Source organism: Asparagus officinalis, chromosome 8, assembly GCF_001876935.1.
Source record: "Asparagus officinalis chromosome 8, Aspof.V1, whole genome shotgun sequence".
NCBI classification, from domain to species: domain Eukaryota; kingdom Viridiplantae; phylum Streptophyta; class Magnoliopsida; order Asparagales; family Asparagaceae; genus Asparagus; species Asparagus officinalis.
In genome coordinates, this window is record NC_033801.1 from 29,321,371 (window position 1) to 29,346,802 (window position 25,432).

A 25,432-nucleotide genomic window follows, 5' to 3' on the forward strand; every position below is an offset into this window, starting at 1 on the left:
TAGATATGCATCATTTTCCTAAATAAAATCTAGTAACCCATCATTTCAGGTTGTATAGCACTTGTAAAATAAGCTTAATCATTTTATCAAAATATACTAAATTATCAAATCGAAAATGATAATATCATCAAGTCTAAGGGACCACATAACAATTCAAATTCTCTCTCTCTTAGGTGACTTGTCCTAGAGAATCCATATAAGGTCTTGTGCTACACATATCAAATTCCCTATCTCTATCTCTTATGCCATACACCCGACGAATCTTCATTCCCGATAGCTGAGATCAACCATCACATCTTATATGTTATTGTCATGCATAATAACCTGTTATAGAAAAGTTATTCTTTACTAGTTATAGGTTAAGCGCAAATTTAAGAAACATCTGAATTAGATCATATCTCTAAGCAAGTGACCATCACAGTGCATGATCTAACAAAATAATTTCTAATTATATAAAAGATACCCAAATAACATGTGCAATAATAAAACTTAATTAATATTCAATAAAAATGTATTTGATGTTTAAGGAAATATAACACTATTCCAGCAGTTCATAGTACATTAAGTAGTGCATTAACATGAACTTTTGATTTATAAAAAGTAAGGCTGGATGTTTCAGTGTATAAAGACATGTGGGTTCAAAAGTAAACAAGGGTAAAAGAAGGGGGATAAAATAAAACTCCTTAGTACAAAATATGATTCTTTTTAATTTAAGAGGACTGATGTGCAAAGATGACCCATATAAACCATCGAATTGGGAAGATTACACAAACTTGATCACTGATTTTTACTACGAGTAGTGGAAAATGACGAGTGGAAAATGACGCACAAGTTGAATGCTAATCTAACTTTCAGGAAATGTATGAGTCGTATGACCATATTATGTTTTTATAGAAATATTAAAGTTCGAACTGAAGCAATGGTTAGAATGTCACTTGAGATTTTATTAGGTATATGAGAGTGTCAATTATTAGAGTGTCAATTGTTTTTTAGAATCCCTACTTTCCATGTGGACCCCACTCTTCATCTAGTTCGGCTCTATTTATAAGCCCTCAAAGCATGAGAAAATCTGGGAAATAAAGGTGTCACGTCAACATTTAATGATGTAAAAGAACAAACGGTAAAAATATCAAATTGGTATATTTTAAAGCCTACAACTTCGGTGCTCTATAGAGATTAGTTAGAGTAATGATGGCATATCCGTAAATATATTCCTTAAAAATAGCTCTCACAATTCTAGGTAGATAGATTTGATGGTTATGAGGTGTTCCACACCCAAAATTCCTTAAAAATAGCTCTCACAATTCTAGGTAGATAGATTTGATGGTTATGAGGTGTTCCACACCCAAAATTGTAATTAACTATGTTCTAGGTAGATAGATTTGATGGTTATGAGGTGTTCCACACCCAAAATTGTAATTAACTATGGGTAAAAATGTTATTTTAGGACATATAATTTATAGGAGAAACATAATTTATCATTAATTAGAATTCTTTAATTAACTATTAAAACTGAAGCTTTTCTCCGCACTTTCCATTAGAAGAAACCGGTAAGACTCCTAAAAAATCTCGTGAAGAGAAAGAGAATGCCATGAAAGGTACCTCTTATTTTTCCTTTTTAAAAAAAATTTAATTATATAGTATGATGTAGTTGTTAAGCCCTTAAATTTCTCGTTCTCCAAATTAGTAATCATTTGTTTTTCTATATAAAGATAGATTTTCTTTTGGAAATAGACTGCCTGGCGTGAGGAGGGTTCAATTGGTTTCTAATTAACCCCATTCGTGAGATTGAGAAGTAAAGTTGATTAAATGGAAAAAAATTACAAACGGTGCAGGACATGTATTTTCTATCACTATGCAAAAATAAGAGAAACTACAAGTAAGGAAATTCAAATGGTTCTTTTCTTTTTCCCCCTTTTTTTCTTTTGTGCGGGTGGAACTGAGACGTGAGATTGAGAAAGAGATTTTTGAAAGACTAAAATACCCTTTCTTATTTTAGATAATTTGTTATTTTTGTCAATTTAAAAATTAAAAAAAACTATTTTTGGAGCACCGAAGCAAACCTCTATTTTATTTACTCTTAGTGATAGTTTGGTATATTTTTTCGGCACCATATTGATATATTATTTTTCTCTTGCGGCAAATGGGTTTCAAATTTGGTCGGACCCAAATATCAGGCGGAATTTCTCACGTGACGCCTCATGTGGTGCGAACGTGGCTACTCGTGTTGCTTCTAGCGTCATAAATCAGCTCCAATCCCAAACCCTAACCCATCAATCTCCTTCCTCCTCCTCCTCCACCTCTCCCTCTCCTCCCTCCTCTGCTCCACTTGCCTCTTTGACACTTTCAAGACCTTCGACCTCTTCAAATCCTCCCAAGACTCTCAATGTGGTGAGCTTTAATACCTTGATTTCTAGATTTTTTAGGGAGAAGGGGATGATTTGGATGAGATTAGTTGCAATTATTTGTCACAAGGAGCCACGGTGGTAGCCACGTTAGCATCACATGAAAAATTTCGCTAGAAATTTGAATCCGGCCAAATTTGAGGCCCATTTATCGCCAGAGAACAAATAATATATCGCCGGAGAAAAAATATGTACTAATATTTCGCCGGGAAAAAATATATACCAAATTGTTACTAAGGATAAATAAAATATAGCAATTTGATATTTTTGCCAAGAACAAACATAATTTTTTGCTCAAAAGTAGCAAAAATAGCCTTCTTAACTATTTCTATGCAAACAAATCGGGTCCTTAAAAAATTTAGATGACTACTTTCAAAATATGAAGACCTTGGCGACTAATTTCAAACTATGAAAGATATGGGGGACTAATAGTACAATAAACCCTAATTTAAATGAGATATCACAACGAAAATTTCCACAGAGCTTTGCTACAGGGACCCAAAATATGGGACCAATAGGGAGGACAAGTGATGAATTTTGGTCCCATATTGGTCCCATATTTTAGGTCAACTCATTATCCAATAGGAGGTGGACATCTCACTTATCCTCTCTATTGGTCCCATATTTTAGGTCATTGAAGAATTTTTCATTTCCACATGCTGTATTGGATTCCGCGAAGTGGGAACATGATATTTTTCTCCGAAGAACTAAGCATCATGAATAAAGACGGATATTTATCAACTTCCCAAGACAGGATATTGACTGTACAGTGTGCACATTAATGTGTTAAAAAAAACGGAACTTGCTTAATTGCAGAACGATTAATGCTGATGAATTGATCCTCACCTTCTCATCAGCCATTTATAAAAGGGCCCCAACGATCCAAATATTATACGTATAAAACAGGTAACCTTTCCAATTCTCTACTCCGTATCATTGGGAAGATGGAGAAGAAAGATGGTGGGCTTCAGAATCTTCATTTCTTCAAGCCTCTCTTGCCTGGTTTCTCGAAGAAACTGGTCTCTATCTCGCTCTTGATCCTCTCTCTCCCCCTCTATCTCTCTTTTTACTTTTCGACATCTTGATACTTGTAACTGTTTGAATACAGGTGTTTCCTACTGCTCTATCTCTCTTTTTACTTTTCGACATCTTGATACTTGTAACTGTTTGAATACAGGTGTTTCCTACTGCTTTTGTCAAGCAGATTGTGAAAGCCGAGAAATTCAAAACAAAAACAGCTACCTTAATCAGTCCTAATGGGGGATCATGGCATGTCAATGTTTATATGGATTATAACTCAGAGAATTGCATGTATTTTACTGGAGATGGGTGGCTAAGATTCATACGTGCACATAAGTTACGGGAAGGATACTTCCTAGTGTTCTGCTACAAAGGAAATGCGTTGTTCAAGTTTAGAGTGTATGACTTGAGTGCATGTGACATAACCTCCTATGCTTCTATTGATGCTCACGATGATAATGGTAATGAAAATGTGAAGGTCAATACGAAAAGTAAGAATATTAGTAAACAGAGGAAAATGAAGGAGAAGATAAGAGTGATCGAGGTTGCAGATGAGGACGAATTTGGTCTGCGAATTTAATTTATCAATTTATGCTTGTTCTATTTTTAATAGCTGATTCTATGATTTTCTATCTGATAGAAGCTAACATCCTATCTCTGTTTTAATGTTCTCAAAGAGGAGGATGACGGGGACAAGGAGAGAGAAATTACTGAAAAGGAGGAGCAGGAAAAGAAGAAAGTATTAGAAGTCAGACTCAAGAAAGAAAAAGGTTTCTGTATGCTGTTGGATATTAGAGAGTAGATGAAGAGATAATTTTTGCTATATTATTCATCAACTAAAAGTGCCTTTATATAGGCTTACAAAACAGCTTAATAACCATAAAAATCTAAACTAATTTCAGATTTATTAACCACTACTCCACTAACAAAATAAAAGACAAAGTCAACTTTGAATCATTCTTCAACACTCCCCCTTGATTCAAAGTTTCTTGTCATTCATTTTGAATCTTCATAGAGCACTTCTTTTCACTTTGTGATGCACTTCTCATCTCAATCTTGTTGACGCACATAATCACCAACATTTCTTAAAGGAGCATTTCTCTCCACAAGCACTTGTCTCAATCTCTCCATGGCGCACATCTCACCATGATTCCTAGAATAAAATTTCTTCTTCAACTGCTTGTGCCATGTTTGCTTGTTCTTCACCATTATATCGACAATATTTTTGGATATGACCGAATCTCTTGCATTTGTGACATTGAGGTTTTCCTTTATGCCAACAATCCTTCTCCTCATGACCAAGTTTCTTACAATTGTTGCATTGGACGCATTTGCCTTTCCCTTTTGATGATGAAGTCTTGGCTAATAAGGCTTCTTCAATTTTTTCACCATTTTCTTCATTCCTCATTGCTCTCCTTTGGTCTACGGCACTGAGGGCATTGACTAAATCCACAAGAGTTATTTTGGATAGGTCTTTGGAATCTTCAAGTGAGGAAATTTTGGACTCATACCTTTCGGGAACAGTAACTAAAATTTTATCAATCACTCTTTCATTTGAAAATGTTTCACCAAGCAATCTAATTTGATAGATAATAGCCATAAGCTTACCGACATACACTTTGATGGTCTCACCTTTCTTCATCTTTTGCATCTCAAATTCCCTTTTGAGATTAAGAACTTGCATCAATTTTGTTTGATCATTGCCTTCGAATTCTTCCTTTAGCATCTCCCACGCCTCCTTAGGTGATTCACAAGTCATTATACTTGTGAAGATTCCGTCCGACATAGCCTAATGAATACAAGATAGGGCTTTTGGCTTCTTTGCTTTTTCTTCGTCGTGCTTCTTGATTTGTTTTAGGGTTGGATTTTGTGGAAGAGGGGTCGGCTCATAATCACTCTCAACAACCTCCCATAAACTCAAAGCTTTCAAATGAGATTTCATCTTGATAGCCCAAGATTGATAATTGTCTCCATTGAGGATGGGGTATGGAAGCGAAAAATTGTTGGATGCCATTAAAAAACAAAGATTGATCACTCTATTTTTTTAAAATCCTCACAAACCCAAGAAAACTGGAGCTCTGATACCATGTTGGAAATTAGAGAGTAGATGAGGAGATAATTTTTTTGCTATGTTATTCATCAACTAAAAGTGCCTTTATATAGGCTTATGCATCCATGAAATCCTCGTTTCCATATGAATTTACCCCTGAGAAGAAGAAGACACCAGAAGAAAATATTGAGAATAAGAAAGAATCTGGTATATATAGAATTGTTTTTCCCATTTGATTATATTTTGACCAACTCTTCTGGGAAACCTTGTGGGCTTAACTAGCTAAACAATATAACAGAAATAAAAGTTGCTAATGAGGAGGAGGTATCATATATAAATTCAAACTTAATTCACTGCTGTATATATTGTTTTATGCTTTATCGATTGTACGCATGTGATTCTCCAATTTAAGAAAAATAATCTCTTGCACTAGCTATTCTGAAAGAGGGTTATGAGAAGGAAAACAAAGAAAGCATTGATGAGAAGAAGATGGTGAAGCGGAGGAAGAAAATTTCGGAAGTCAAAATCGAGGAAGAACATGGTATGTGTATGTGTTCTTTCTTTTGTTTCCATTGTAGATGTCATTTATTACTAATTCATTATTTCATTAATTAGTTATAGTTCAGTCATGTAATATATTAGCTTGCAGTCATGTAACTTCATTTAGCTTTTTTTCAGAAGAACTCATCCCTAAACGGAAGAGGAAGACATCAGGAGGGAAAACAAGTGAATCTGGTATACATACAATTATTATTTTTTGTGTACTTGAAGCTTATTAATTATTTACTTATAATCCTGTGAGTTACTAACTGAAGTCCACATGCTCGAAATTCTTTTCCAGATGAACCCTCTATTAAGAGATGTATGAACTCGGGGTACACTGAGATGATGAATAGAAACAATTCAAGTCCTCCAAGAGGGATAAACAAATTTGAGGTCTCCATATGGCCTTGCAACCTAGTTCACCCTTACTTGGTAACACTCAGTTAACTAGTAAACTAACTCTTGCTGGTAAAAATATCTTTTGTTGAGTAATTTCTCTCATAAGATGAATGAATACAGAATATTCCAGCGAAATTTAGAGCCGCCAATGGCTTGACAGAGTACAACAGTTTGACTCTGATGGATCCTAAGGGACGATCTTGGCAGGTTCAACTTAGGCACAAAACAAATAAATTTGAAAGTAGGACTAGTATGACTACTGGTTGGAATAAATTTGCTTCTGCTAATGAGTTGAAACAAGGGGATAAGTGCATATTCGAGTTGGGATCAGAAGAGAACAATGGCATATTGTTGATGAAAGTTTCAATAAAGAAGAAAGAAAGCATTGATAAGAAGAAGATGAAGGAGAAGAAGAAAATGTCAGGAGTCAAATTCGGAGGAGAGCATGGTATGTATATGCAACCTCTCTTCCTTACATCAATTTTAATGTATTCTCTATTTATATATCTAGATCAATCCTGTGAGCTATTAACTTACATGGGCATGCATTTATGCCTGCATCCATGAAATCCTCGTTTCCATATGAATTTACCCCTGAGAAGAAGAAGACACCAGAAGAAAATATTGAGAATAAGAAAGAATCTGGTATATATAGAATTGTTTTTCCCATTTGATTATATTTTGACCAACTCTTCTGGGAAACCTTGTGGGCTTAACTAGCTAAACAATATAACAGAAATAAAAGTTGCCAATGAGGAGGAGGTATCATATATAAATTCAAACTTAATTCACTGCTATATATATTGGTTTATGCTTTATCGATTGTACGCATGTGATTCTCCAATTTAAGAAAAATAATCTCTTGCACTAGCTATTCTGAAAGTGGGTTATGAGAAGGAAAACAAAGAAAGCATTGATGAGAAGAAGATGGTGAAGCGGAGGAAGAAAATTTCGGAAGTCAAAATCGAGGAAGAACATGGTATGTGTATGTGTTCTTTCTTTTGTTTCCATTGTAGATGTCATTTATTACTAATTCATTATTTCATTAATTAGTTATAGTTCAGTCATGTAATATATTAGCTTGCAGTCATGTAACTTCATTTAGCTTTTTTTCAGAAGAACTCATCCCTAAACGGAAGAGGAAGACATCAGGAGGGAAAACAAGTGAATCTGGTATACATACAATTATTATTTTTTGTGTACTTGAAGCTTATTAATTATTTACTTATAATCCTGTGAGTTACTAACTGAAGTCCACATGCTCGAAATTCTTTTCCAGATGAACCCTCTATTAAGAGATGTATGAACTCGGGGTACACTGAGATGATGAATAGAAACAATTCAAGTCCTCCAAGAGGGATAAACAAATTTGAGGCCCCCATATGGCCTTGCAACCTAGTTCACCCTTACTTGGTAACACTCAGTTAACTAGTAAACTAACTCTTGCTGGTAAAAATATCTTTTGATGAGTAATTTCTCTCATAAGATGAATGAATACAGAATATTCCAGCGAAATTTAGAGCCGCCAATGGCTTGACAGAGTACAACAGTTTGACTCTGATGGATCCTAAGGGACGATCTTGGCAGGTTCAACTTAGGCACAAAACTAATAAATTTGAAAGTAGGACTAGTATGACTACTGGTTGGAATAAATTTGCTTGTGCTAATGAGTTGAAACAAGGGGATAAGTGCATATTCGAGTTGGGATCAGAAGAGAACAATGGCATATTGTTGATGAAAGTTTCAATAAAGAAGAAAGAAAGCATTGATAAGAAGAAGATGAAGGAGAAGAAGAAAATGTCAGGAGTCAAATTCGGAGGAGAGCATGGTATGTATATGCAACCTCTCTTTGTTTTCCTTACATCAATTTTAATGTATTCTCTATTTTCATTTAATTTTATATAGTTCAGTCCTGTGAGCGATTAACCGCATCCAATTTTAATGTATTCTCTATTTTCATTTAATTTTATATAGTTCAGTCCTGTGAGCGATTAACCGCATCGATGAAAACTTGCTTCCGGCTAAACTCACCCCGAAAAAGAAGAGGAGGACAACAAGAGACAAAACAAAAGAATAAGGTATACATGCAGTTTTTCCCCCCTTTCTTAAAAGTTTCAGTAGTTAGCTCAATCCCGCGAGTTACTAACTGAAGGCTATACAAATTCTTTTCAGACCTAATAGCCTAATGAGTTGAAAGTAGGAGATAAATGCGTATTCAAACTTGGATCCAAAGAGAGCAATGGCCTTGTTCAGTATGGAAGAAAGTATCTTGATGACTTGGCTTCTTTTTCTTCTTCCTCTTCTGGTTTTGGCTAGTTTTGTTAGTGTCGAACTATTGTTCTGTCTATACTTGTAGTGGGTATTATCATATGCTCCTTCTGTGGTATTCAAAAAAACTTCCTCGCCTTCTTTTTATGAATACAATGGTTACAAAATACTACCTTTTACAAATAGATAACAAAACAAAATTGGGCAATTTTCTTAGTTGGATTATAATTACAACATTGTTTCAGCAAATGAAACATAACATCACAAATTACTCTGTATAGTTGCATAAACTCGCTTTCCAGTGGTTCTGGTCCATGACACTGTTGGTTCCTCACAAGGTGTTATCGATCATTGATCAGTGCACAAATCCAGAGATCTAGTAGGCATCTTGAGAAGTGATCTAGCGGCTACTAGAGTACTGAGTTCTTTGATCAATTTTTTTTTGGGAGTAAATTCTTTTGCAGAAGTAATACACAAAAATCCATCATTATGAGTGACTGCCCATCACAAACGCCAAAGATATAGTTGATGTTAAGAGGCAAGAGACTTACAAACTTCCCTAAGCCTTATTGATTTTGCGCCACCACCACCAAGTCCATTTAATTGTAGAATAAATTCTGAAACAGGTGCTCATGATTTTCCTTAAATGCTATAAAAAGAGCTCATTAGAGCACATTACCTGAAAAGACCAATTAGTGACCTCTCAAATTCTATCCCATCAAGATTGTTTACAGGCTTAAGAGCCGGACAACAAAGATGGTGGGCATGGCAATCTTCATTTCTTCTAGCCTCTCTTGCCTGCTCTCTAAGAAATTGGTCTCTATCTCGCTGTTGCTCCTCGCAAAATCATTCTGATATCTTGATAAATTGTGACTGTTTTATTAATGCCGGTTATTCCTACTGCTTTTGTGAAGAACATTGTGAAGGAGACATGCAAAATGGAAACAGCTAGATTAGTCAGCCCAAATGGTGAACCATGGCGTATCAATGTTAGTAAGGATTATAAGCAAGAGAATTACATGTATTTTAGTGGTGATGGCCAGGTGGGACTCGTATGGGCGCATAAGTTAGGGGTTGGATATATCCTAGCATTCTGCTACAAAGGAAATATGTTCAAGTTCAGGGTATATGGGTTAAGTCAATTGTAGAAACGACGCACACATTGACGAGGTTCAGGAAATTTGAAGCTGGAAACATTTTGAGTGTTGTACGGTCGACCGCTGAGTTCGTCGCGGTCGGCCGCAAACGTGCACAACATAGGGAAGATTTCGACACAGGTCGCGGTAGACCGCCGCGGTCGACCGCCAAACACTGTAGTCGATTTTATGTTTCTGTCTTTCTGGTCGCTTGACCGTGACGATTTCAGTGGTCGACCGCGAGTCGGGTCTGGGCCTGCTTCGATTTCCTGCACTGTTTGGGATTTCAATTTAATATAAATAGAACACGATTTGTTTAGGGTTTCCGATCGTATTGATTGAGTTTTGGGGTAGTTTGAAGGAGAGTTTTGAGCATAGAAAAGAGAGTTTTTTCTGAGCAATTTGTTTGAGGGTTTTGTGAGAGATTTGAGAGTTTAGTTTAAGAGAATATTTATGAGCTTTTAAGTGGTATTGTAATCTCTATTTTATACTCTCTTTCTTTATAGTGAAAACTCATCCCCTTCTTGCCCCGTGGGCGTAGGCAATTTATCGAACTACGTTAAACTTCTGTATTTTAGTTTGTGCTATTATTAGTTGATTTGTATGCCTTCTATCTCGGCAAATTTGTGAATCCTCAAAACATGCGCAACACTCCTAACAAGTGGTATCAGAGCCTCAGGCTATGCTTAGGGTTAGGTGGAGGAGTAGATCGCTTTGGAAGCTCGTCTAGGGTTTCAATTAGAGATAAAAGTGGTATCTTTTTGGTAAAGAATTTATCTTTTCTCAGTTTGGATCTATTCTTCAGTTTGTCCCGTATTAGTTGTTGGTGTTTTGTGGAAGATGTCTGGGAAAGAAGGTGGTGAGGGTGGTGCTTCTAGCATGAAGACCATTCAGAGTTTGAATATCCACTCTACGAAGATAGATGTGGAGAAGTTTAATGGCACAAACAATTTTGGATTATAGAGATGTGAGATTTTGGATACGTTGAACGCACAAAATTTGGAGGATACTTTGGAATTGGATGACAAGCCAGATGATATAGAAGAGAAGGTTTGGAAGAAGATAAATCAAATGGCGTGTGGTGTTATTAGGTCTTGTTTAACGCAGGATCTATAGTATGATGTGATGCATGAGAATTCTGTAAAAGAAGATTTGGGAGATTCTTGAAAGAAAGTATTTGACTAAGAGTGTTGAGAATCGCTTGCATTTGAAGAGGAGACTTTACCGTTTCAAGTTGAAGAAGGGAATTTCAATTAGTGATCACACGAACAACTACACGAAATGTCGATTTGGCGAATATGGATGTTATTATAGAGTATGAAGACAAGACATTGTTATTGTTGAGTTCCTTACCAAATGAAGAATATGAGACCTTAGTTCTTAGCCTAATTAATGGGAAGACGTCTCTTTCGTATAGTGAGGTAACCACTACCCTTGTGAATTACCAACTAAGAAAGAAAGATAAAGAGTCTACAAGTGACATAATAGCAGAGGCATTGATCGCAAGAGGTAAGAATCCAAATCGAAAAAATGAGAAGTCATAGTCTAGAGTAGGATATCCTACAGTTGGCAAAGATTAGTGTGCTTGGTATAAAGAAACTGGTCATTAGAAGAAAGATTGTCCAAAGCTCAGTGAATGGATGAAGAATAAGCAGAAGGGAAAGGGAAAGCAACCATCATTAGAAGCAAACATCGTCATATCGGATGGTAATTTTTCTGACTCATCTGTTTATTCACTTTCTATCAGTCTCATAGTTGACTATTCGGAGGAATCTGAATGGATATTGGATAGTGGTGCAACCTATCATGTGTGCCCTAAAATGGATTGGTTCTCTAGTTTTGGGAATCCTAATAGTGGTGTGGTATATATGGGTGATAACCGTGCATGCCAGCTCCTTGGGATAAGTAAAATTTGCATCAAGATATTTGATGGAATGGTTAGAGAGTTATATGGAGTGACATATGTTCCTTCTTTAAGGAAGAACTTGATCTCGATTGGAGCTTTAGTTGGAGAGGGTCTGAAAGTTCGTATTGAGGACATGGTTCTCGAGATTGTGGAAGACACTTTGATTATGATGAAGGGTGTCAGAAATAATAACTTGTACTATTTGATTGGAAATACGGTGACAGATGGAAAGCTAGCGATTTCTATTGATTCGACTAGACTACGGCATTTGAGGCTTGGTCATTCCAGTATTGATTTGGAAAAAGGTGCATCAATTTACAGTTTAAAGTCTAGTGAACAATTTGATGTGAGCAAGAAGACCAAGGTGAAATTTGGCAACTCTATTCATCGAGCTAAAGGTCTTTTCAATGGAGTTCACGTGGGCATTTGGGGGCCTTCTAAGGAGGCATCATTGGGAGGTAATAGATATTTGGTTTCCTTTGTTGATGACTATTCTAGACATGTTTGGGTTGAAACCAAGTCCCATTTGAGTAAAGTCCTTGTAGTCTATAACATGTTGAAGAAGTGTAAGAAAGACAAAAAGATGAAGGTATTTCGTTCTAATTTTAGTGAGAATTACAAGAGGAATCCATTTCTGTATTCATGCCGAGCTCAACCCAATTGGAGACACTTCATTAGAGAGGAAATCTTGGGGCAACTAGATGGGGTGGCAAAATTAGAGAACCTTGTCTTGCTGGAGAAGGATCAGTGTTTATGGTCAAGAAATAGTTTGCAGAAGAGTTTCTGGACCGAGGCTTCGACATATTCGAGTCACCTTATTAAAGGGTTGCCAACTGCTGTGATAGGAGGTAAAACTCAATTGGAAGTTTGGTCTGGGAATGTCACTTTTGATGAGGCTTCGATGATGGAGTGTTTAGTGGAAATTTTATAGTAAATAAAATAAAATTTTTTTGATTTGTATTCTCTCGATCTTAATTATAATTTGAATTCTGATTACAAAAGAGATAAGAATTGATCTGAATTCTCCCCTTTGTTTAAGTCTGGGTTCTTCACGGTAGCGATGAGATGCCTTCCTCGAATGCTCGCGTCGAGTTTGCTTCTCGTTGATGACCCACACGTCTCAATTTCACTGGAATAATTAGAGAACTCTTCACGAGTTTTATGACTCAGAACTAGTGCAAAACTCTGTCAAAAGAGTTGTTTGAACCGAATAATCAGTTAATATGCCAAGTATCTAAATTCTTTGTTGCTGAAGAATGCTTTCCAAGAATCGCCAAGCCCGGCCCTTGATCTCGATTCTTGGAAAATCGATTTTGATGTGAGCAAGAAGACCAAGGTGAAATTTAGCACCTCTATTCATCGAGCTAAAGGTCTTTTCAATGGAGTTCACGTGGGCATTTGGGGGCCTTCTAAGGAGGCATCATTGGGAGGTAATAGATATTTGGTTTCCTTTGTTGATGACTATTCTAGACATGTTTGGGTTGAAACCAAGTCCCATTTGAGTAAAGTCCTTGTAGTCTATAACATGTTGAAGAAGTGTAAGAAAGACAAAAAGATGAAGGTATTTCGTTCTAATTTTAGTGAGAATTACAAGAGGAATCCATTTCTGTATTCATGCCGAGCTCAACCCAATTGGAGACACTTCATTAGAGAGGAAATCTTGGGGCAACTAGATGGGGTGGCAAAATTAGAGAACCTTGTCTTGCTGGAGAAGGATCAGTGTTTATGGTCAAGAAATAGTTTGCAGAAGAGTTTCTGGACCGAGGCTTCGACATATTCGAGTCACCTTATTAAAGGGTTGCCAACTGCTGTGATAGGAGGTAAAACTCAATTGGAAGTTTGGTCTGGGAATGTCACTTTTGATGAGGCTTCGATGATGGAGTGTTTAGTGGAAATTTTATAGTAAATAAAATAAAATTTTTTTGATTTGTATTCTCTCGATCTTAATTATAATTTGAATTCTGATTACAAAAGAGATAAGAATTGATCTGAATTCTCCCCTTTGTTTAAGTCTGGGTTCTTCACGGTAGCGATGAGATGCCTTCCTCGAATGCTCGCGTCGAGTTTGCTTCTCGTTGATGACCCACACGTCTCAATTTCACTGGAATAATTAGAGAACTCTTCACGAGTTTTATGACTCAGAACTAGTGCAAAACTCTGTCAAAAGAGTTGTTTGAACCGAATAATCAGTTAATATGCCAAGTATCTAAATTCTTTGTTGCTGAAGAATGCTTTCCAAGAATCGCCAAGCCCGGCCCTTGATCTCGATTCTTGGAAAATCGATCCCCCCAAAACTCCAGACCCCTAACACTATTGAGTTTGTAGACATTTATAGGGAGATTAGGAGTATAACTGCCCCCATAATCCGCTCCTAAATGGGGGTTTAGTCGCCCCATTAATCGGGTGTAACAACCTACTCAAACCACTCCCCAGATCATGGGTGCAAAACGGTTTTTGGAACTGTTTGGATCATGTTTAAACGAGTCAAAGCCTTGATTTGTGTTCTAGGCATGAACCTGCGTTCAAACATATGTCTTTGGATGATGCGTCAGTGTCCGAGCTTGAGCTGCATCCACGGTTGAATCGGTATCGCGTTTGTGCTGCGTTCAGCAGATGTGAACGCGGTGCGTTGGAGCTAATTTGCACTGTGTTTGTGTTGTGTTTAGCAGCTGAAAACACTGCATTTATACTGTGTTTGAGCTACGTTGATAGCTGAGGATGTAGTGATTGTGTTGCTTTGACTCTGGAATGTAATTACTTGTATTTCAACTCTCGGACGCATGGATGAGTTCTGCACATTGGTTTGAAGAAATCGTTGACTTGTAATCCCTTCGTAATCTACAGGAGAATCCTCTAATTGTAGCCTTCCTTTGTTGACATGAAAGTTATCTGTTTGTAACTTTCTTTATACAGAAGTCGTTAAATTATAACTTCTATCCTTGACTCACCCAATGGGTATTAGTTATCTATTATGATTTTTAGACAGCCTACAGAATACCCTCCAAAGTTTTCAAAAGTTCGCGGTTGACTGGGACGAATTTTTGAAATACTTTGGATATTAAAATATCGTTGACTGTTCACTCCGTCTGATTCGAAGACATCGCGAAACCGGTATTTGGAATGCTGAAATTCTGCTTCCTTAAACCAAACAAGATAACTTTTGTACCTTGATAACAATGAACCTAGTCAAATAAGCTAAAGCCCAAGTCATTGTTGTTACATCAACAAGAGCGATGGCGTTAACGAAGTTGTCTGGATCTCTAAGATACTCCACTCAACTTGCGAAGAGGAGCATTCTTCGAATTTTGTCTGAATCCTTGAGATACTCCATTCAACTTGGGAATATGTGTATTCAATGTCCAGAAAATTCTTGTAGGATTAATGAACACTCGACGCTTGACTGCGGGCATTAAAAAGAACCAATAATAGCGAAGCTATCATAGAAACGCCAACCGCAAACTTGTCAACGAGGTCTTCTTCAGTGAAGTTAAGCACCTTTAGACTGAAGACAGATCCATCGTCGTGATCGAGAAGGATTTTATCCAAGTTCGGCAAAAGGACAACCTCATAGGAATCCACTTTGTCTCCTTTCTTGATCATCTCAATTGGGGTAATGATTTTAACAATATCGTCATTACTCTTGGTTAGAATGTTAAGCCATTTAAAAAGGTGAGTTGCGTGAAAGACTGAGCTCGAGCACCAAAACGCAGGGCTAAATCGTGCGTTTGACTATCAGAATGTGAGGGTCCATTTTAGAGATTGAAACCACTTATTTGAAAACACGAAAATCACGTTTCGGGTGGGATTTTTACCTAGAATCCCGCACTGATTTGACTGCTACAACTGTATATAAATGGACCACTGAGGTCAAATCAAAAAGTCATTCGACTTTTCTCTTCTTGCTCTCTTGTCGAGCACCTAACAGGATTCCTGTTCATCTTCTCCGGTGTTTCAACGAAGGAAAAATTCGTTCTTAGATCCTTCATCGACTATTCTCTATTTTCTTCGCCACAATTAGGATGGCTCCCAAGAAGAAAATTTCTTCCAAATCAAAGATCACCCAAGCTCAGGGTGCTCCTTCGACTAAAACCTTCGGTGATGTTCAAACTACCACGCCATCGTCTCCGGTTTCTTCGATTAACGGTAGGTTTGAGCAATCGTAAGTTATTTTGGCGGATTCCTTATCCTCAGCATGGATTGATGGTTTGCATTTTACCATTAAAATACAGAGATTACTCTCAGTGTTTCTCGATTTAGAACGCATGGTTAACTCCGTCGTTTACGGTATTTCAACGCAGGTTTGGACCCTGCATTCTGAATTTTGAATGCGGTTCTAGACCTTGTGTTTTGGGAATTTCGGACGTGGGTCTGGACCCTGCGTTCAGAGTTTTAGATGTAGGTCTAGACCCTACGTTTTTGAGTTAAGTCCTTTTGTTAGACTGACTGATGATCTTTTCCATTTGCAGTGTGCTACTCCAATGAACCTCTTTTTTTCAATCATTACTTCGGTCATGCGGGAGGTGCGTAGAAGAACACAGTTTTCAGCTTTCACTTGGAATATCCAATATTCCAGGACACCAACAAAGAGCGAGTGGAACTCATCACTCAGGCTTTCCCTGAAACCCTCAGATCTTTGGTTACAGATGCTAAGTTTAAGACAACGGAACGTGAGATTTTAAAGAAACCATCTTTCCTTTTTGGGGACTCTGTCAAAATGGACCCTAAATAGATATTTGAGGTAAACTACAAATGGCTGAGGGCCATCAATAATCGTCGCCTTTTTCTGCCCAACTTAGAGCGAATGTGGTCGATTACCTATTATCAATGCGCTTCTGTCCCACGGTCCATGGACTGAGAACTCATCCAAGATCAAGGAGTTGTTGCTACTGGGCACATCACCCCTCGTGGTACTCATCCGGATGAATTTAACCAATTTGTAACTTTGAAGCCGGGTTCATTCAAAAAGGAGCATCCAATACGGGTACATTCAAGATTTCAGTCAAAGGAGAATTCCCTGCTCAAGATTTCAGGGCTTTATTAGAGGGTTTATCTCTATTAAGGGAGAATTCCCTACTCAAGATTTTAGGGCTCCAATATGGGTACATTCAAGTGAAACCGATTGGTGGGCCCGGATGATAAACTTTATCTTAGAGGAGCTGGAAGAACCTTTGAGGACTTCGGAGTTGAGGACTCTAATACTAGCTACTCGGTATCGGATTTCTCTAAATTATAGCGGATTTTTTGCTATGCTGGAATTTTACAATCCTCACACCGGTACCTTTTTCACACCTGCTAGTGAATTAGGCTTCGCTCTTCATGAGATGTTTGAGATCTCTGGATTGTCTTTTGGAGAATTTCCCTATGAGATGTTTGAGACCTCAACCAAAACAAAGACCCTCTCCGAGTGCGAAGTTATATCCGTATCTCTCCATAAGATTACGTGCTTTTGTGTGATATCTGAATAAATGAGGGGCCATTTTATCATCATCCTCATCTTCTTCTAAGAAGTGATCTGGTATTGAAAATTCCTTCCTTTTACCGTAAACGACGTCCTTCTCACCCCCTGCCTTTGCGGGAATGATAAGCGTTAATCCACACGAATCCTGAACATGCTTCTTCGTCATGCAAGACGATTAAAGCAGTACGTACAAACTACAAACTAGGGTTGTCGTATAACTCTTTCATAATATTATCAAGACACAACGAGTACTCTAAATCATCATTTATTGCTACTTCTTTAGCAAGTTGCCAATTACAACTACTTTTCGATGACTCTTCATCATCAAGATCGATTACAACGGGTACAATATCATTAAGTACAAAACCACCATCATAATCAAATACAGCTTCGGTATCAGCTTCTTCCCCGCTATCTGTACCTTAGGCCGATGGTTCGGTATCGGATTCAGTGTTGTAGAGAAGGGAGTCAGTAAAATAATTTTCTAACCCCTTAAACGGTTGCTTATCCTCAACCACCGTCTTGACCTCATTATTAGTGTCTACATACTTAAGACACTGATGAAGGGTAGAAGGGACTACTATCCTGTTTGGACCAATGAGAAGGGATCTGGTTCATGACTATGTAGTTCACAATGTCGGCGAACCAGGAAACAGATTGGATTTCTAGGAGTTGTTCATCTGGAAAATGTTCATTGATTGGTACGGTTGATGTTGGTGCATTTGGGAGCCGAGAGAGGTGATCTGCTACGGGGTTCTCTGTTCCCCTTCTGGTCTTGACCTCATTATTAGTGTCTACATACTTAAGACACTGATGAAGGGTAGAAGGGACTATAACATTACTGTGGATCCAGGGTCGACCCAACAGTAAGTTATAAGAAGTCTCTGCGTCAATCACGTAACACGTGACTTCCAACTTCAAATACATCAACGTGACTTCCAATCTAGCACTTCACTCGGATTTTACCCAATGGTCTGGATCCACTGGTATTGAATCCTTAGATCGTAGTGCCTGTAGAGGCCAACTTACTGGTAGGTATTCCGAGACTATACATCAATCGGAGTAGCATGATGCTGACAGCGGAACCCGGATCGACTTGGATCCGGTTGACAATGCTAGAACCAATATGCCCAGTGAAATGCAGGGGCCGGTCATGCTTCGAATTCTTTGTCTGCATGTCCTCTTTGGTAAAAGAAATGCAAGGAAAATGGTGTGCGGCGAGGTTGCAATGTTGGACTGGCGGCTCTGGTTCTTAAGGAGATGGCTTGATCTGAGTCAAGAAAACTTCAGAATTGGCCAAGGCTTCTTGCAGTACTTCCCTTGTGTCTTTTGAAAGACGCAGCAATTCATATAAGGTTAATCTAGCTGGTATATTAGCTAGTTGCGCCATAATGTCGAAGCGATGCGGAGTACTCGACCTCCCCGGTTTATCTCTTCCAATCGGTTGATTGAATCGAGACTGCTTCGGGTTCTGAACCTCTTGGTATAAGAGCTCTTTTCCTTTTTGCTTTTGTTGATTCTTCTCCGCAACTACAGGTGCTGGGGGAATTGTGACCACTCCCATTTCCGCTAATGTCTTGGAGGGAATGGTTTTGGTTACCCCTGCTTACCTAATTGCTCGGAAGCATCCGGATATTTGAAATGATATTCATTTCCACTCCGGGTTACAAATGCCTCTTATTCATCTTCAGAGAGCGGGAAAGCGGGGATTCTTTCGTCATCCTCTCCTGGAATGGCAGAGGCTCCACAACAGGACTTTCCCTTACCTTTTGATTTCCTCTTGGATGGCGATCCGACCCACTGTTCATCTTCAATCAGATCGTGATGGACCCAGAGAATTTCACCATTCGGGACCGTGTGTGGCACAAGTCCTTTCTGGTGTTGTTTGTGAGGATCGTCGTTAACGGTCTTCATCTCTATTTTTGTCACGGGTTTGGGCTGAAACCAAGTCAAAGGAACAAATCCGAAGCTGATTGACACCGTATTCGCACCCACTTTCTTCTCCTTAGGTTGCTTCATAGTAATGACCCAATCCGAAGCTGATTGACACCGTATTCGCACCCACTTTCTTCTCCTTAGGTTGCTTCATAGTAATGACCCCAACATCAATCAACGCTTGGATTTTGTCTTTGAGGGTGTAGCATGACTTGGTAGGGTGGTGAACTGCTCTGTGGAATGCGCAGTACTTTGGGTCATTAACCCTTTTAGCTTCTTCCTGGTCTTGTATCGGAGGCAACTTGATCTTGTTGTTCTCTATGAGGTATTTGAAAATACTAGGGACTTCGTCTTCTTTAAAAGAGTAAACCTTCAAGAATTTCGGTTCTGAAGCCTTCTGTTTTTGAGGTTGTCATTGCCACTGCGATTGCTGAGACACCTTTGGCTACTGCTGTTGTGGTTGCGCTTACAGCTCGAACGTTTGGTTCATGTCTACTGCATTTGCTTGTGCCTTTCCTTTACCCCGGGGAAGAAAATTCTACTGCGGGGTATTAATCGACATCTGACCCCTTTCAGCCTTCTTCCTTTTGAGGAAGCGTTCGGCTCGTTCTCCTCGTACTTTTAAACCCTCCAGGTTTTGGATGACGCCATCCCCATGACTTTGAGGATATCCAACGAAATATTATTATGACAAGTTTCATGGATGAAGTCTTCGCTAATCGGATCCTGACAATTCATTACTTTGTTTTGGAATCGTTTGACGAAGTTCTCGACTAATTCTCCATCCTTCTGTTTCTCATTGAATAACGTTCCGATTGAAACCTCGGTGTCATCGTCAAAAAAATTTGTAAGGAATATGTCCTATATGTCATCCCAACTGTCGATATTCCCCGGCTTAAGACGGCGATACCAATCGAAGGCTGCTTCGCGAAGAGTGCCAACGAATGACCGTACCATCAAGGGCTCATTACCGGAGATTATCCCCAAATGAGACTTGAAGTATATTAAGTGCTGAGTAGGGGAACCATTTTTATCAAACGACGTGAAGTTGATCAAATTAAACTTGCCGGGTACGGGATTGATTCCCACTCTCTCGGGTATGGACACGGTATTCCGGACCTCTTTATTTCCCGAGCACTCATCAACGTATTAATTTTTCTCTCCAAGTCTCTCATCTTCTTATCCTCGCTCGTATCTTTCTTCGAGCGATTTCGGGGAGAAGTGACGTGGTCCTCTTTCGTATTGTTATCATCTGAGGGGCCACCCCCAGTATTGTTATCGACAGGAGGGGGATCCATGTTGGTATTCTCTTCCGCTTCCCGATCACTATCAATTTGGTTGGGATTATTGCGATGACTGGACTCTCCCTGCTAATTTGTCAGTGCCGTGATTTGTTGGTCATACATTTCTCTCATCTGCTGCATAGCCATCTCCATTTTAAATTTAAAATTCTCTTTCTGCTTGGTTAAAGCGTCCTCGAGAATTTTAGTCATCTGCTCCGTGCTGATCATGAGTGACTCATAAGATTGCCCTGCGCTAGATGCCGTATCATCGGAAGCTATTGCTGAGCAAGCATTTGAGCAAGCATCTGACGTTTTGTCATCTGAGGGTAGCCCCTTTTGCATTCTCTGGTAATCCCTTCGTCTACTGGTCCCCGATCATAATCGAGTTATTCGTTGGGATACTCCTGAAAACTGGTCAGGACTAAAGAGTCGTGTTGATTTCCCTCTACCAGTCATATTGACAGATACTTCTGAAAATTCATCATCTTGGGTGACTGATTTCTTTCTACGAAAATCTACCAGTCATATTGACAGATACTTCTGAAAATTCATCATCTTGGGTGACTGATTTCTTTCTACGAAAATGCCTTGGTTTGGATTCGGACGTTCCGATGAATATTCTTTCAAATACTAAAACTCTCTCTAGGGCAGTCTTAGGACAACAATATTCTGACAACACTGCCTTGATGATCTTGGCACACGGACAACGAGAATCCATTTTTCAGGTACTTCTTTTTCGAGACTTTTTCGAGACTTTTTCGTATCCCCAGGTTGATAATACAACTCATCAGTCTGATGATCGGAGCAAGCCATCGCATGTCGGCACGACTCCCCAGGTATAACGTTATCATCAGACGAATACACTTCCCTCTGGGGACTCAACGCTTTGTTTGCGTCTTCAGGAGTAACACGTTTGACGCTATATTTACGTGAGCGCAGGACCTCAACGGGTTTCTGGACTTCGACACGCAATCTAATGCGGTCAGTTACAGGACTTTTCCATCATGCGTTCTCCTCCATTGCTTAGGAGGACGACTACAGCCTCCAGCCTGAAAAACAGTTCGAGATCTGTTCAATGGGCCTAAGTGCTCTTTGACTGGAGCCTTGCCTTGATCATCGTGTGAAGGGCCAAGGCGATCTGTGATCTTTATCTTAAACTAGGACAAATCTACACTATAGCGAATCTCCACCGGAGGTGCGGAACTCGATGGAATCGAAGAAACAGGTGCAGAACATCTTCTGTCTCAACCCTGGCGCGGGTTAGACTTGAGTGACTTACGGGTTGGAGGGTCAGACCTAAGTGACCCACGGGTTGGAGGGTTGGATCTGGGTGTCCCACGAGCTGGAGGGTCAGATCTGGGTGACCCGCATGCTGGAGGGTCGGATCTGGGTGTCCCGCGAGCTGGAGGGTTGGATCTGAGTGTCCCGCGGGCTGGAGGGTCAGATCTGGGTGACCCGCGTGTTTTGATCTTTTTGGCCATCGTCTTAGACTTTGGCCTCCATACTTTGTGTAGTCTTTGTGGCTTCTTTTCCACTCCTTCATTCTATAATTTTTTGGCCTCTTGCACAAGAATTCTTGCATGTGCAAGCAATGCGTGGCGTTTCTATATCCGCTCTTGAAGATTCGATCGGGTCCTTTTGACGCGGACCCATTCATTCTTCACTGGTTTGAAGGAGGAGAGGTTGTCCACTCGCTGTTGTGGCGGTTGGCGCCTCCTGGACTTCAGATCCGCTTCATAGCGGATTCCATCAACCGGCTCCAAGGCTTTGGCCAGCTGGCGTGCGAGGCGTTGGCGTCTCCTCTGACGTGCTCTCTTTGATAAAGTGGGCACATCATCAACAATAAACCCCTTGCTCAAAGGGTTCAGATCCGTGGTTTCAGCCTCGTCGGATGCCGGCGGGGCGTTGTGAGCCACAAGCGGAGTAGTGGCGGGAAGATCTTCTTCTTGGGCTTCTGAAGCCGAAGTCCAACGGGTCTTCTTGGAGTAGGCCTTCCTGCACCTGCGAGGAGAGGCCGATCTGGAGGAGGAGGATAAGTATTCCTCGTACTTCTGCTGGTCGAACTCATATTCGATATCTGTTTCAACCAGGATGAGGATCCGAGGTTACGACACGTCAGCCTCCCACTGTAGTCGCTAGTTTGTTTTCGTCGAAAGTCGCCTTCATTATCGATTTCATTATAACTTTAATCATTTACAACGAATTCAAATAACAAAAATAAAAGTTACAACTCTCTTGAAAATAAACACAAGAATCGTTTATCGGCTCTTGCTTGCGTGGGTTCTCCGCCGGTGCCGGGGTTTATCTGTGGACGACCGCGGATCGGATCCGGTTGTCAGAAAATTGACGGAGCTCCTACTTCACCAAGGAAGTATTTTCTTGAAGCTCTGAAATCGATCAAGCAAAATCAGTAGCTCTTCTCGAGATTAAGACTAAGCATAATCTCAAGGAACAGACGTACGGGGCTTCGGATCCTTCGAAAGACTCCTCCTTTATGCTGAAGTTCACCGGGATCTCGTTGGCCTTCGCTGAAATTTCGTGCTCCTTGACTCCTCAATCCAGCAGCACCTTGTCCTCTTGATAAAATTCCAGCTCTGTAAAATGGAGGCCTTAGGCTGATATTTATAGGCCTCGGGCGCGGGTATTTGGATGAGAATGAGCGATTTGACCTTATCTTCAGTTAACAACAGCCTAATCACGTTTGTGGATGATATCAAATCAGTTGATAACCCCTGGAATAGATAAATCTTGTGAAAACCGCTTTAAAACCGTTGAAAACGTGTTTCAGGCTCTGGACTGTGCGACGGGTCCTGTTGACCCGCGGGGGGCGTAGGTCGGCAAGATCTGACCAGCGCTTGCGCGGGTCGGATAGATCCGACCCGCGTTGGCGCTGGTCGACCTGTACCGTCCCGTGCTGGCACGGGTCCGCCGCCTCCGCCGAGCTCCTTTTCTTTTGGCGCTTTTCTTTCCGGGACTTGTACTTTTCACCGTTTCATGTATTTGGTCGACTCGTTGACTTGTACACTTCGTTGCGAGACTGACCGTCGAACATGTCGGTCACTTGGGGCTGCCTGACGTACGCGTGTTGGTTGACGTACGCGCGTGTTAATTGATGCGCGCGTGTTAACTGACGCGCACGAGCTGATTGACGTGTGCATCGGGACAGACGTGCACGAGCTGATTGATGCGCGCATCGTGACCGACGCGCACGAGCTGATTAACGCCCGTGTTGATCGACACGCGCGAGCTGATTGACACGCGCGTGCTGACTGACATGCGCGAACTGATTGACGCGCGTGTTGACTGACGCGCGCGGGCTCATTGGGTAAGCATTCTTGACTCATCCACTCTTTGCTTCGAGTTTCGTGCTGGCTCTCATAGGCAATTTTAGACGCCTACACTAACATGTTCTATTATATGTTTATAAAAATTTCTCAAAATGTTATCATTTTTGGAGTTGATTTACTATGTTAAATTTATTTTTAAACTCAAGTGTTTCAGCAGTTTTTAGAATATGGAATATCTATTTTAAAACAATGATTTCTCACAAATAAAAAGTGATATTTCATAAATTATTCCTCTAACATGTTTATTTACATATTTAGATTTCACGATTTTTAATAAAAAGTGATATTTCATAAATTATTCCTCTAACATGTTTATTTACATATTTAGATTTCACGATTTTTAGAGTTGAGTTGTTAATTTTAATTGATTCCTCTAACATGTTTATTTACATATTTAGATTTCACGATTTTTAGAGTTGAGTTGTTAATTTTAATTGATTTTATAAAGTCAGCTACGCAGATTTTCAGGTTTCAGATTCTGTGAACAGTGTCTATGAATAGTGAGGTCGACCGAACACTGTTCATTGGTCGACCGAACAGTAATCCGTTGTAATAACGGCTAGTTTTTTTAGATTTTGGGTTTTGGTGGTTTTCTTGGGTTTTGGGCTATTGTTTTGTGCAACTATAAATACCCTTCAGCCCTCAACACTTACAATGAAAAAAGAAAAGTTTTAAAACAAGTTTTTGCAAGTTTGTTTTAAAATTTTAAAGATCAAAAGTGAATTTACTCTCAGGAAGGTTAGTGATGAAATACTTGTGGTATCCCTACATGTTGATGATTTGCTTGTTACAAGAAGTAGTATGGAGCATATTGAAACTTTTAAATAGGAAATGTAGGATGTCTTTGAGATGATTGATCTTGGGAAGATGACATTCTTCCTTGGTGTGGAAGTTCAACAAAAGCAAAATGAGATTTTCATATGTCAGCATAAATATGCCAAGGAGATTCTGAAAAAAATTCAACATGGAGGAGTGCAAGCCAAATGCAACCCCAATGAAACAAAAGGAGAAGTTCTACAAAGAAGATGGAGCTGCAAAGGTTGATGAAAGTCTTTACAGAACCTTAATAGGCTGCTTGATGTACTTGACTGCAACCAGACCAGATATTATGAATGATGTAAGTCTACTCTCAAGGTACATGCATTGTGCTAGTGAAATTCATTTTCAATCAGCAAAAAGAATTGTTAGATACATCAAGGGTACGATTGACTATGGTTTGAGGTTCTATCAAGTTAAAAATTTCACACTCCATGGTTATTCCGACAGTAATTGGGCTGGTTGTGTTGATGACATGAGAAGTACTTCAAGTTATTATTTTAGCTTTGGCTCTGCTATTTTCTCATGGTGTTCTAAGAAGCAAGAAATCATAGCTCAATCTACAGCAGAAGCAAAAGCAAAAAAAAATTTAAACATGTATATGGGCTTCAAAACAAATTCTGCAACTGTTAAGGGTTGATTAGAAAATAATCATTACTTTTAGATGGGTTACAGAATAGTTTTTGGTTTAAACAGGGAGCTGAAACTAATTTTACAGCAAAAAAATCTACACTGGTGGAATTTAGAATAGTTTCTAGGTCAAATAGGGGTCTGATAATAATTTTACAATAAAATTCAAATTATTAGGGTTTCGGGTTTGGGTCTGTTTGCGGGTGAGATCCGTTTCATCAATTTTTAATCTGATT

General features: G+C 39.4%; 4 protein-coding genes across 4 annotated transcripts; 3 read left to right on the forward strand and 1 right to left on the reverse strand.

The window, feature by feature from the left end:
• Positions 3,350 to 4,227, forward strand: LOC109821064 (putative B3 domain-containing protein Os04g0347400). Its single transcript, XM_020387259.1, has 3 exons — positions 3,350 to 3,424; positions 3,583 to 3,991; positions 4,103 to 4,227. The coding sequence occupies exons 1-3, from the start codon at positions 3,350 to 3,352 to the stop codon at positions 4,225 to 4,227; spliced, it is 609 nt and encodes a 202-aa protein (XP_020242848.1).
• LOC109821065 lies at positions 4,579 to 5,211 on the reverse strand. Its single transcript, XM_020387260.1, has one exon. It carries the CDS (start codon positions 5,209 to 5,211, stop codon positions 4,579 to 4,581), a length of 633 nt encoding a protein of 210 aa, XP_020242849.1.
• On the forward strand, positions 5,601 to 8,335 carry LOC109821066 (B3 domain-containing protein Os03g0622100-like). The gene is made up of 10 exons (XM_020387262.1): positions 5,601 to 5,682; positions 5,909 to 6,016; positions 6,154 to 6,210; positions 6,317 to 6,450; positions 6,538 to 6,865; positions 7,289 to 7,396; positions 7,534 to 7,590; positions 7,697 to 7,830; positions 7,918 to 8,245; positions 8,328 to 8,335. The coding sequence occupies exons 1-10, from the start codon at positions 5,601 to 5,603 to the stop codon at positions 8,333 to 8,335; spliced, it is 1,344 nt and encodes a 447-aa protein (XP_020242851.1).
• On the forward strand, positions 24,715 to 25,206 carry LOC109821067 (uncharacterized mitochondrial protein AtMg00810-like). The gene has a single exon (XM_020387263.1). The coding sequence runs from the start codon at positions 24,715 to 24,717 to the stop codon at positions 25,204 to 25,206; it is 492 nt and encodes a 163-aa protein (XP_020242852.1).

What these genes read in the sequence shown, in the direction of transcription:
- LOC109821066 (XM_020387262.1), top strand. Translation starts at nt 5,601, where the DNA reads ATGAAATCCTCGTTTCCATATGAATTTACCCCTGAGAAGAAGAAGACA. An exon ending in AGGGAAAACAAGTGAATCTG is followed by an intron (nt 6,211 to 6,316) that starts GTATACATACAA and finishes ATTCTTTTCCAG; the next exon opens with ATGAACCCTCTATTAAGAGA. An exon ending in CAAATTCGGAGGAGAGCATG is followed by an intron (nt 6,866 to 7,288) that starts GTATGTATATGC and finishes CTCTTGCACTAG; the next exon opens with CTATTCTGAAAGTGGGTTAT.
- LOC109821067 (XM_020387263.1), top strand. Translation starts at nt 24,715, where the DNA reads ATGGAGGAGTGCAAGCCAAATGCAACCCCAATGAAACAAAAGGAGAAG.
- LOC109821065 (XM_020387260.1), bottom strand. Translation starts at nt 5,211, where the DNA reads ATGTCGGACGGAATCTTCACAAGTATAATGACTTGTGAATCACCTAAG.
- LOC109821064 (XM_020387259.1), top strand. Translation starts at nt 3,350, where the DNA reads ATGGAGAAGAAAGATGGTGGGCTTCAGAATCTTCATTTCTTCAAGCCT. An exon ending in CTGGTTTCTCGAAGAAACTG is followed by an intron (nt 3,425 to 3,582) that starts GTCTCTATCTCG and finishes GTTTGAATACAG; the next exon opens with GTGTTTCCTACTGCTTTTGT. An exon ending in TGCAGATGAGGACGAATTTG is followed by an intron (nt 3,992 to 4,102) that starts GTCTGCGAATTT and finishes ATGTTCTCAAAG; the next exon opens with AGGAGGATGACGGGGACAAG.